Source organism: Vipera ursinii (assembly GCF_947247035.1).
Source record: "Vipera ursinii genome assembly, chromosome: 3".
In the NCBI taxonomy this organism is placed as follows: Eukaryota; Metazoa; Chordata; class Lepidosauria; order Squamata; family Viperidae; genus Vipera; species Vipera ursinii.
Window position 1 is genome coordinate 67,701,604 of NC_139516.1, and position 12,019 is coordinate 67,713,622.

At 37.9% G+C, this 12,019-nt stretch overlaps 1 protein-coding gene across 8 annotated transcripts in view; it reads right to left on the minus strand.

The window, feature by feature from the left end:
• The window catches only part of DOCK7 (dedicator of cytokinesis 7), a 142,555-nt gene that overhangs the window by 39,096 nt on the left and 91,440 nt on the right, over window positions 1–12,019 (minus strand). For 4 of the 8 annotated variants that reach the window (XM_083359891.1, XM_083359888.1, XM_083359887.1 and 1 more), the window contains 6 exons: window positions 9,302–9,471; window positions 7,933–8,087; window positions 6,613–6,795; window positions 5,617–5,752; window positions 4,693–4,789; window positions 4,200–4,217 (listed from right to left, as the gene is read on the minus strand). In XM_083359891.1, coding sequence (XP_083216017.1) covers window positions 4,200–4,217; window positions 4,693–4,789; window positions 5,617–5,752; window positions 6,613–6,795; window positions 7,933–8,087; window positions 9,302–9,471 — 759 coding nt within the window. The remainder of the gene's footprint in view (window positions 1–4,199; window positions 4,218–4,692; window positions 4,790–5,616; window positions 5,753–6,612; window positions 6,796–7,932; window positions 8,088–9,301; window positions 9,472–12,019) is intronic. The other 4 variants (XM_083359893.1, XM_083359892.1, XM_083359890.1 and 1 more) reach the window with 1 other exon arrangement.

Below are 12,019 nucleotides of genomic sequence, written 5' to 3' on the forward strand. Positions count from 1 at the left end.
ATTTTTTTTCACTGAAATACGGAATCGCTGTGTTTGTCTGATATGTCAAGAGACTGTGGCCGTTTATAAAGAATTTAATATCAAAAGACACTACCAGACAAAACATAGCACATATGACAAACTAACAGGGCGTGACCGCAGTGAAAAGTTGAAGCAACTTGAAGCAGTTTTAATGTCACAACAGCGATTTCTCACAAGAGCCCGTGAGTCAAATGAAAATGCCACAAAGGCAAGCTATGACGTGGCAATGTTAATTGCTAAAAATTGCAAGTCTTTTGCTGAGGGTGATTTTATTAAAGAGTGCGTTTTGAAAATGGTTGAAAATATCTGTCCCGAGAAGAAGCAAGAGTTTGCCAACATTTGCCTGGCTCGTAACACTATAGCACGGAGAATTGAAGATATTTCATCAGATATTAAGAGACAGTTGACGTCCAAAGGACAGGATTTTGACTTCTTTTCAATAGCCTGTGATGAAAGCACAGACCTATCTGACACAGCTCAGTTGCTGATTTTTTTGAGAGGGGTGGACGATGAAATAAATGTGACTGAAGAGCTACTTGACCTCCAGAGCCTTACGGACCAAACTAGAGGAAAAGATTTATTTGTTGCTGTTAGTTCCGCAATAGATGACATGAAACTGCCCTGGAACAAAATTACTGGGATTATTACTGATGGGGCACCTGCTATGGCTGGTGAACGAAGTGGCTTATCAACCCTAATCTGTAACAAGGTGATTGAAGAAGGAGGCAAAGCTATTAAACTCCATTGTATCATTCATCAACAAGTTCTCTGTGCTAAATATCTCAAATATGATCATGTTATGAAACCGGTTGTAAAGACTATTAATTTTATTCGCGCTAAAGCTCTGTACCACCGCCAGTTTAAACAGTTTCTACTGGACATCCAGGCTGAATATGAAGATGTTTTATATCACAACGATGTAAGATGGCTCAGTCGAGGGTCTGCGCTGCAGCGTTTCTACTCTCTCAGAAAGGAAATAAAAGAATTCTTGGAAACAAAGGGACAACCGATGCGAGAACTATCTGATCCTATTTGGCTGGCTGATTTGGGGTTTCTAGTTGACATAACAAAGCATCTGAATGTACTAAACACGAGTCTTCAGGGAAAAGATGCAGTGGTGAACCAGCTTTATTCACACATCAAGGCCTTTGGAACAAAGCTGCAACTTTTCCAAAGGCATTTGTCACAAACACAGCCCAATACCATACATTTCCCAGCATTGCAGGAAATAATGAACAGTTTTTCACAGGACAATATCAGTGTGCAAATGAGCAGGTATGCAGCAGACATCGCATCTCTGGCTGGAGAGTTTAAACGGCGCTTTCAAGATTTTGCAGCTATTGAAAAGGAGATCAGCCTTTTCTCCTCTCCATTCTCTGTTGACCCCGATGATGCTCCAGATCAGCTGCAGCTTGAGCTCATTGATCTGCATTGTGACAGTGAGTTACGCAGTTGTCAGCAACAGCTCTCTCTTGTGAACTTTTACCGCCAACTAGATAAGGGCAGGTTTCAGGAGATTCGGACATTTGCAAAGAAAATGCTGAGCTTGTTTGGCTCAACATATTTGTGTGAGAAGACATTCTCTACTATGAACTTTAATAAGAACCGTGTGAGGACAAGACTAAGTGACTCACATCTCCGTGACATTTTGCGTATCAAAACCACTGCCTTTGTACCAGACCGAGCCTATTTGCTGCAGTACAGATCTCAGTTTCACCCTTCACATTAGTGCAGGTAAGTTTTTTTTAAAATTTATTTAAAATACATTGTGAAAACTCAGCTGACAGTTGATCTTAATGTTATAAAATGAAAAGTATGCCATTTGCAATTAACTTGGCATAAAATAATTCATTTGCATTTAATTGCAATTGTTCAAAGAATGTTCGGAAAAATGTTCGGCCCTCCAGCATGTTCACTTCATCCAATCTGGCCCTCTTTGAAAAAAGTTTGGACACCCCTGGTGTATGGGATCTGAAAACACTGCAGAACAGCTGCATTTCCAGGGAAGTAAAATTGGGCTAGATGGACCAATAATCTAGTTATTTTTGAGAGAATTTTTTTTTCTGGCATATACAGATAAAATGCAGGCAAACGCGTAACATACACACACATAGCTCAAAAAGGGCAAATTATTGGCTTAAATGGATAATGGCCTGCCTAAATGGGATAATATTTTGACTGAAATAGGATCAGAAAGTTTCCACAGTGGAAGCAATCTTTTTGCTTCACCTGTTAATAGCTTTTTACATCATTTTAATTACGTTTTCATTAATCCATTGTTCTTTCCAATGTTTCTTGGGAAACAACCCAATTGCAGTTTCATCGAATAATTTTTGCAGCTGCTTCTGATGTTAATGGGACTGTTAAAACATTTCCAAACATTTTCATAGCACAAAGGGGATTATCTTATATTCTTTGCCCCACAGTGCTTTATATAGTTATGTTTTTCTTGCAGTTTTCCTACTAGGTCAGGGGTAGGCAACCTTGGCTCTTTTATGACTCATGGACTTCAACTCCCAGAATTCCTTAGCTAGCATGGCTGGCTCAGGAATTCTGGGAGTTGAAGTCCATGAGTCATAAAAGAGCCAAGGTTGCCTACCCCTGTACTAGGTCAAAAGACTAAATGATACCCATTGTTTCTTTATCTAAAATGAGTGATTAAAAGTGTAACCATTCTGTCAGTACAATTGAAGTCCCTTTCAGTTGGGGAAAAAAAACACCTTACATGCTATTTTGTAACAAATAGCTTTCCATATTTCATAATGTGAACACAGGGGGGTGCTGTGTGAATACGCGTCTTCCTAAAATGTCTGGGTAGCAAAAAATGGAAATATAGATATCTGGCAGATATCCTCATTTTGCTATCGTATTCTTAAATAACACCTGCTTTTTAAAATCTGATAATGATTCCTCACAAGCAGTACATCAAACTACTCCAAACGAGTTGCAGACAGTCTCCAGTTTGTGGAATGTCAATACTAAATACCTCAGAAGAAAAGCAGCACAAGTTTGATTTTAAGTGAAGAATTTTATTGTTTCAAAGTAGAGGATGGTCCTGATCCATACTGACTTCTGCTGGTCTTATGAATCCACAGCCATTGCTGAGAATTCTGGAAGTTGAAGACCATCTGAAAAGTATCAAGACTGGCTCAAATCCACACTGACATGAACCTGGTGTCCAGATACTAAAGCACTCCTTTTGTGTGCTCTGCAATACAGGTGTGTGTTTGGCTTTAAAATTAACGGTTCTGTGATCAAGAAAATTGTTTTCAGATATTATTAACTTGGGTTCTAAATAAATTGTGATCACTAACTTTTAAACATCTCTTTTAAGCCAATTATTTTGGGGCTGAGAAAGAAGAGCTGATTTCCTCACCCACTGCATCTTTCTCATATTTGAGTTTTCACGCATTACAGGTTGTTTTAATCTCCACTGACTACTTCTAGCTGCTGCAAGATTTACCCAGACAACCGATTTGCTAATTATGTAGTCTATAGCATAAATACCGTTCCAGCAGAAAAATACATTTCTTATAAATAAATATGTCCTATGGCATCATGCAATCCTTGAGAATTAGTCTCAGAGCTAATTTAGCCCTTGGCACAGTAAAAGATTCCCCCATTGGTGGGGGTCTACGGCAAGCGCCTTAGGCTCTCTTGTCAAATTTTCCCAAAATCTCATCTACAGCAAATTAAAGAGGTATTAAAGATACAATTCATTTGGTATGCAGAGCTGTTTATGACCCTTATCAGAGGCGTTAAGGGATTATGAGACCATATGCTAGATCTGGAGTAATCACATAAGAAGACAGACATGCCTCATGCTACAGAACCGGAAACTTTTCTGTAGCAGGATATACACACTCTCTTTTTATAGCCAAAGCATTTCACAAAACAACTTCTGCAAAGCATCTCGGTCTGCCACTATCTGGGGATAAAAAGCATGCCAGCCAGCCAGGCAAAGCTGAGACTATACTTTTCACAGCTAATTAACCCCAATGTTTCAAATTCCAGCAACTCCTGATGTAACAATTACTGCAGTAACACACAGGCATACAAAACCTCTGCAAAGCATCAACAAACACACAGCTGCAATAACAAAATGGGCAAAGGTACAAAGTGGCAACTGAAAAACAAAACAAAATAAAACCCATAGCAGGATACCAATGCTACAATACCTGATTGGTTTGTGGCTTCTAAAAATACAGCACATGTAGAAAAATAATTAGAGTCATGGATTAGGGCAGGAAAGAAGCAATTTTTAAACTCCAGTATACTCTACTGGACTAAGTGACCAATGACATATATACTTCCTGCATGTACAATTTATGGCTCTTGGCAGTATCTAATAGGATGCCATATCAGTTTTTACTACAGCAGATTACTTTCTTATAATAGCGTAACTTAATATAATCCAGCAGGTCTATTCAGAAATCTCACTGAGTACAACACCTTATTCCCAAATACACAGGAACAAAATTGCTTTAAATATAGCTTAGACTGGCATTTAACCCCTTTCAAAGCTATAATGTGAAAAAAAAGTTTTTGCTTAATCAGTGTCTAAAAATGTCCATATTGTAGCCCACTAAACCTCAAAGGAGATGGCAACGTCTCCCAGTATTCTATGCCAGGTGCTCAATGTATTAAGCTATTAGGATAAGACGGCATTACTTATCAAGTTTTTCAGTGTTCTGCCTCCAGTGTGTCATGTCTTTTCTCCACCTCAGGTTCTCTTGACTTCCAAAAGCACTTCCTGAAGGACTTCTTTCTGCCAAGGAATTGTAATGTTTAACATGAAACAATTCAAAATAGGACAACTGTACCCACGCAATTCCTGCCAGCCTAGCAGTTCGAAAGCACGCAAACGTGAGTAGATAAGTAGGTACCACTCTGGTGGGAAGGTAACGGCATTCCATGGCCTCGGTGTGTAATCTTGCTGGTCACGTGACCATGGAATGTCTTCCGACAAAGATGGCTCCCTTGGCTAAGAAATCGAGATGATTGGACACGATTGGACAGGGGAAACCTTTACTTTTACCTCAGCAATAATTAATTCTTGGTATCTGTTACTGTTGAGTTTCCCAGATATAACTTAATACAATGACGAGGGCTGCCTGCGTGGCATAGGAAATGAATTAATCAGCTCTGTGTGTATGTGTGTGTGTTCTGATTATTAGAAGACCACGGAGACATCCTCGGATAAGCGCTGGCTCTTCGCCTTTGAAACGGAGATGAGCACCGGCCCCTAGAGTTGGAAACGACTAGCACGCATATGCGGGGGAACCTTTACCTTTTTATTAACAAATGAACATCACTGGCGTTCATCACACAGAATTTTCATCAGAGGCAAACTTGTGCATTTTACAGCTCCTGGGCCACATCCAGCCCTTTGGCTGTCCCTGTCCAGCCCTGTGAATTGCTTTTATTTTGAAGGGAACTTTTGTTTTTCAATTTATGTATGTGCACACATGCAGGCCTACGCACCTTCACAACCCTATTGGTTCCACCCAGCCAACATTCCCAGTTTCTCACATGGCCCCTTGGGAAAATTAATTGCCCAAACTCTTTCAACTATAAAGGCACCAGTCCACTCACCTAATTGTCCTCTGCTTCTTCGTACCATTTCTTGCCTGGCCCCGATGCTTCCAAGGATAGCTTCTTCAAGTTTGGCCCGCATATCTTTTGATTTCTTAAAAGTCAGACTGTTCATTCTTTCAAACACTTTCTTCCCCTAGATGTTTCACAAAAGGGCAAGAATATAAAAGAAGAACATTTTCTTTCTAAAGATTAGAAGTTCTTTATAAGAATAAATATTAAAAAGATGAGAAGGCCTGTAAAATGCAAGTAATGTTAGAGGAGAAACCAGAGGTGGCCTTATTTCATCCAGAGAGAAACTTGGAAAAAGTAAAGTGGGGAGCATATAAAACAGGGATCTTCAAACTTGGCCCTTTTATGACTTTTGGACTTCAACTCCCAGAATTCCTCAGCCAGGCACACTGGCTGAGGAATTCTGGAAGTTGAAGTCCACAACTCATAAAAGGGCCAAGTTTGAAAACCTGATATAAAAGCATTTGAAGGAACTAATTCTAGTATCTTTTAGTGGAAAAATGCTATTTTAGAACAGAATTTAACAGAAAATTGTATTTTTGGATTAGTTTTTTAATCATTTTTAATATTACCTACCCAAAGTAACATATTTGAGATGGGCAGCCATATAAAACTATTAAATAAACAAATAAATTTGATAGACATATTTACAATATTAATACAAATCTGTCAGTGTTAACATTCTCAGAACCTTGAATTTGCAATTAGAATATAGGAATCTTCCAACTAAGCGCACTCTCCCTCTCATTATAATTCTTATGAGGAAGCAAAACTATTCAGCTTATGTTTCATTCATTATTTTCTGGAAGTATTCAATGAAAATTCAGGCTCTCAATGAAATTATGCAATATCAACAAGAGCTTATGTGTCTGAAAAAAGGCTCAACCTCCAATACAATTTTAAGGCTTATATTGTGCAAACATTTGAAGAAGGCCCATCTTCTAATCAAAGCTGTGCATTTTTAAGTAGGTAGCACTATTTTACCTTATATTCAAAGCAGGAAATGCAAAGATAAAGCAAATCCAACAAGCGATTGAGCTGCAAGACAGACAGATCTGTGAACCATTTCTGCAGAACACTTTCATCAGCATTCTTCAGGACCCATAAGAGGCAGATCAAAAGGTTTCGACTGGAATCAGCTGAAAATGTTGAGTGTTGCCTGCTGGTCTGGATTTATAGATAGAACAGATCAAAACTGTGATTACCAGTTTGGTCCTGAAATACATCTAGTCCAGCTAAATAATTTTTTTGTGGTTTTTCGAAAAGGGATGCAAGCTATTCAGATAGACCTAATGCCATCCTGCTTAGTATTAACTTATAAGGTGTGGAGAATCTGCCAGACTCTGTATAAATGGGTCATAGTCAATGGTGGGATTCAAATATGTGAACAACCGGTTCTCTGTGTGGATGCTGCTTCCGGAAGTCCATTCTGGGACTGGGCAACAAAAAATTAGCTACCAGTTCTACCGAAGTGGTTCGAACCAGCTGAATCCCACCACCGGTCATGGTATCTCCCCTCAGTGTGACTGCGGGTTCCCATGTCACATTGTGAGATCACATTGTAACCAGCTATAAGCTGAGAGCATATACCGGTCCAATATCTGATTTTTTAAAATATAAATGATGCTGACATTCAATGCTTGGATGGCCTAGACATTGGTATTTGAACATAGATCTTTTAAACATTTATATTTTATATTTTATTGTATTTTATTAATCTAGGTGAAATTTTAATATATATGTATGACATACCATATGCTAAATAAATAATGACAAGGTGTAGATAATTCTTTCAATAAATTTGAAAATGGGAAGAGAAATCTTATATCTTGATCATCCCAAGGAGCTTTTTCAAAACGCATCTGGACTTTCTTTGCTTTTCCTTGAAGACATTTTGTTTCTCATCCAAGAAGCTTCTTCAGTTCTGAGGCAAAACTAAAGTGTTCAAGGAAAAACAAAGAAAGGCCAATTGCCTTTTGAAAAAAGTATCTCTGGGACACCCCATGACCTGGATGACTGAGAATCTCCATAGACAGTTATCTCTTGATGCACTGCTTTAAATTACCATAGTATTACTGTACTATGGTTTCCCAAAGAACTAAAACTATCATATTTGAATATGAAGTATTAACATTTTCCCCTACTTGTCCTTTAGTTTCCATGAAATATGTAAGAATAATGGCATCATTTCATGACATAGCTTTCGCCCAGTCTTGTTGCTTTATGAATGTAGGTCTCCACATATTTATTTATTTAAATTTATGTATTTATAAATAGATCCATTGACAGAAGATGTTTTTGTACCGTTGACGTGAGGAGAAAACTGGTGGGCCGAGTGAGCTGTGGGACAGAGGTTCCTGCAATGGCCATAGCAACTGTCTGACTGATCATGTTCCCACCCTCGCTTTCACAATCCTCCACTGCAACGCAGCTTGGTCTTCCACGCTGGTTCTGACTTTCTGCAGCAAAACAGGCCAATTTCAATGAAATGAAACATGAATGCTTTAATCCAGTTACACAGAATACACACACTTCATAGCAAAACACAGAAAATTTTTGCATTAGACGGCATGTAAACAGCCCAACAGAATCCCAACCAGAAAGGTTCATTTTAGCCATCTAATCTAAGTCAAATTAAAATAAACCCCTCCTAATTATTGTTAACATGCAAGCAGAATTTGTACTTAAATACTCTGGGAGGACAGCAATAGGTATTAACCTTTGGTGACATATCCTTTCAGGTATTTGAGGACTCTAGAATGTTTAGGTAATCATTTTTAAATGGGTGAAAGAATGATGTCACTTTTTATTTATTTATTTGTCCAATTTATGTAACTGCCCATCACACAAGTGGCTCTAGGTGGCTCTTTGCTTGTCAGAAGGTCACAAAGGGTGATCACATGACCCTGGGAGACTGCCACTGTCATAAATACATGCCAGTTGCCAAGTGTCTGAATTTTGATCATGTGACCATGGGGATGCTGTAATGCTCACGGGTTGGTCACAAGTCACTTTTTTTCAGTGCCTTTGTACCTTTGAACGGTCACTAAACAAGTGGTTGTAACTTGAGGACTACCTGTAAAGCATGCATGGATTTCTTATTCTACAGGTAGTCCTCGACTTACAACAGTTCATTTAGTGACAAAGTTACAATGGCACTGGAAAAAGTGACATGACCATTTTTCACGCTTGCATTTTTCACCATTGCAGCATCCCCTTGGTCACATGATCAAAATTCAGACACTTGGCAACTGAGTCACATTTATGACCATCACAGTGCCCCCGGGGGTCATGTGATTCCCATTTGCAACCTTTTGATAAGCAACATCAACAGGGAAGCCCGATTCACTTAACAACCGCGTTCTACTAACTTAACAACTGTGACAAGAAAGATCACAGTAAAATGAGGCAAAACTCACTGAACATATGTTTCACTTAGCAACGTAAATTTCCGGGCTCAATTGTGCTCATAGGTCGAGGACTACAATACTCTGTTCAGCCATGAACAAAACTGTGTACCTGAAGTGGAATTCCAAAGGAAAATAAGACTTTTCAAGCACACATTCAAGTTTTTGGATTCAGGTTAGAAACTCTTAAAAAAAAAGAATTTGCTGCTTTAACTAAACACAGTATTCCCATGGCAGAGCAGCTAATGGGTTAGCATACTAAATACCTGTGAAATCATACAGCTGGGGCACACTTTCCATGATCACTCCAATCAGAGGCAAGTATAGTGTAGCCACCCTGGCCTTTACTTGTGGGTCAGAGTACCGTGGGTCAGAGTCGTGGCTAGATAGCAAATTGTGTACCATATTGATGACTTTCTTGTGCAATCCAAACAAACTGTTTAAAAAAAAAGTCAGTAGGATGAGTTAATAGTTTTAGAGTAGATATGGCACGGTAGCACACACACACACACACACACACACTCACTCACAAATCTGGCTCCTTTCCAATTACATCCCTTATTTTATGATTTGTGTAAAATTTCACACACTTTTAGTTAATCTGAAGCCACATAGCAAATGTATTGCAGAACTAGAGTAGAATACACAACTAGAATACACAAAAGAAGCCAATGTTGGCTACTTGATTCTGTGTCTTTAACACCAGACACAAAATATAGTCAGGGGTTAATATATAAACTGATCTGCAGATAAATTATTTTTAGTATTTATGTGCATTTATGAAAAAGGAGGGGAAAGGGAAATGAAGATGCACAAACAAAAAAAGGAAAAAGAAGGGAAAAGATAAAAAAAAGAAAGCACAAAATGCACAAATAGTTTATAAACATCTTAAGATTTTTTTAAAAAAAATTTCAGTGTTTCATTTAATAACTAAATACACCCCATCATTTTAAAAACTACTAATCATTATTAAAATATTATATGAATATCAACTGCAGCAGTCAACATGGTATATAAATCATAAAATAAGATTAAAAATCCCAAGAATTTCTAACTAAGGCAAGCAATTAAGGACTTTATACTGAGAGAAACCCACATGTCAGATATGAACAAGCCCACATATAGAGCTGTAATCAGATTTATTTTTGAAATACAGAGTTATTTTAGATAGCTAGGTATACACCAAGAACCACTCTTGCAACAGTTACCATAAACAAAATTAATTCAGCATACTTTGTGAGATTATAACATTTAGTCATTCTGAAAGTTTTTTTGATACTTTGTACTTTCACTTTTAGATGGTTGATACTTTCAACTACTTTGCTTCTTCCTATTCTTCTCTATTTTTTGCACTGATGGCTGCAGCAAAAGTCCCCAAAGGTTAACTCTCAGAACCAGATATAAGCACAGAGTAGGAGAACGTAATCTGTGATTATTCTTGTTACTGAATATCACAAACCAAGACTGGAGCACAACACATTTAAGAAGTAGTGATGTCACAGCAACCCACATTAATAAGAAAATAAAAAACGTGTATGATAACATTATGATACAAGTAATATTGGACAAACATATATACAATTTGGTATCCGTGTCATTTATTATGTTGCATTTTCATCACTTGCCCCCCACCCCACCCCACCCCCCGTAGAGGCCCATGGTTGTACAAGAAAAGATAACACACTGGGATGAATACATAACAAAAGGGGAAAAAAAGTCTTAATCTAACTTATGTTGCAGCATTCAACCTTATTACTTATAAAAGTAATGCCTCCTTCGAGTTGAGCACCTTGAAATCTAGTTCAAGAATTAAATGATAATTCATTAACAAGCTCTATTCAAAACCTATACATGAAATTAAAAAAAGAGCACTTTGCCCTGAATTTTAGAGGGATGAATAGGAGCATTTTTTTATTTTCAAAACCATTTGATACTTGCGAGTTACAGTATGTCTGAATAAAATTACCACAACCAATTTTGCTTCAATGGCTAAAGATGGAGCAATTTCTGGTAACAAATACAAGCAAAGATTTCGTTATCACAACTTGGCCTCTGCTTATTCTTTTAAGTTCATTATTTATTTATAAGCAACATTTATGTCACACGATATCACAACGTGTTCCTTGAGCGGCTTATCACACATATATAAACAACTTGGTGGAGCAGTGGGCTAATGCCTCCTTAAGTAACACCAGCTGCCTGCAATTAGTGCAGGTTCGCATCCCACCAGGCTCAAGGTTGACTCAGCCTTCCATCCTTCCGAGGTAGGTAAAATGAGGACCCAGATTGTTGGGGGCAATTAAGCTGACTTTGTAATAATGCCGCTTGGGGTATTTGTGTGAAAGCCCTAATAAGCAGGCATATACATAGAATGAAGGCTACTGCTAAGCTTGTAAGCCGCCCTGAGTCTTCGGAGAAGGGCGTGATATAAATGGAATTAAAAATAAAAAAAAACAAAAAAAACTGTGTTTTGCTTGGTTCTGAAACATCCCAATGGTAGTTCTTTCTAGGAAATGGGGACCTAGAACTGATCACAGCCTACAGATAGATAGAGGTTGCTAGGAATATCAAGAGAGGTGAATCCTGAATGGACATAACTCACCAAAACTGAACCTAATATAAATGAGAAATGTCACCTTTGGAGTTGAAAAGAATATATGGGAAGAAAAAGATCAATAATGCATATCGGGTGTTGCAGTGATGAAATGAAATAATTGGTGTATTTTGGCTTTACATGCTTTATTCATTAACAAGTGATGGAGTCAGTTAAAATTTATCTATTGCTTGCTCCATTATTTGCATTTTTCATTGTGAGTTGTTACTGACCTCAGTTACTTAATATGAGACTCTACTATTCAACCACAGAGTATTCTAATGGAAAATAAAAACTTGGTTTAAAACAAACAAAACAACCCCTTTCTAACAACACTATGCTTAAGAAATTTTATTGTATTTTATATTTCTATGATTTTCTTGATGCCTGT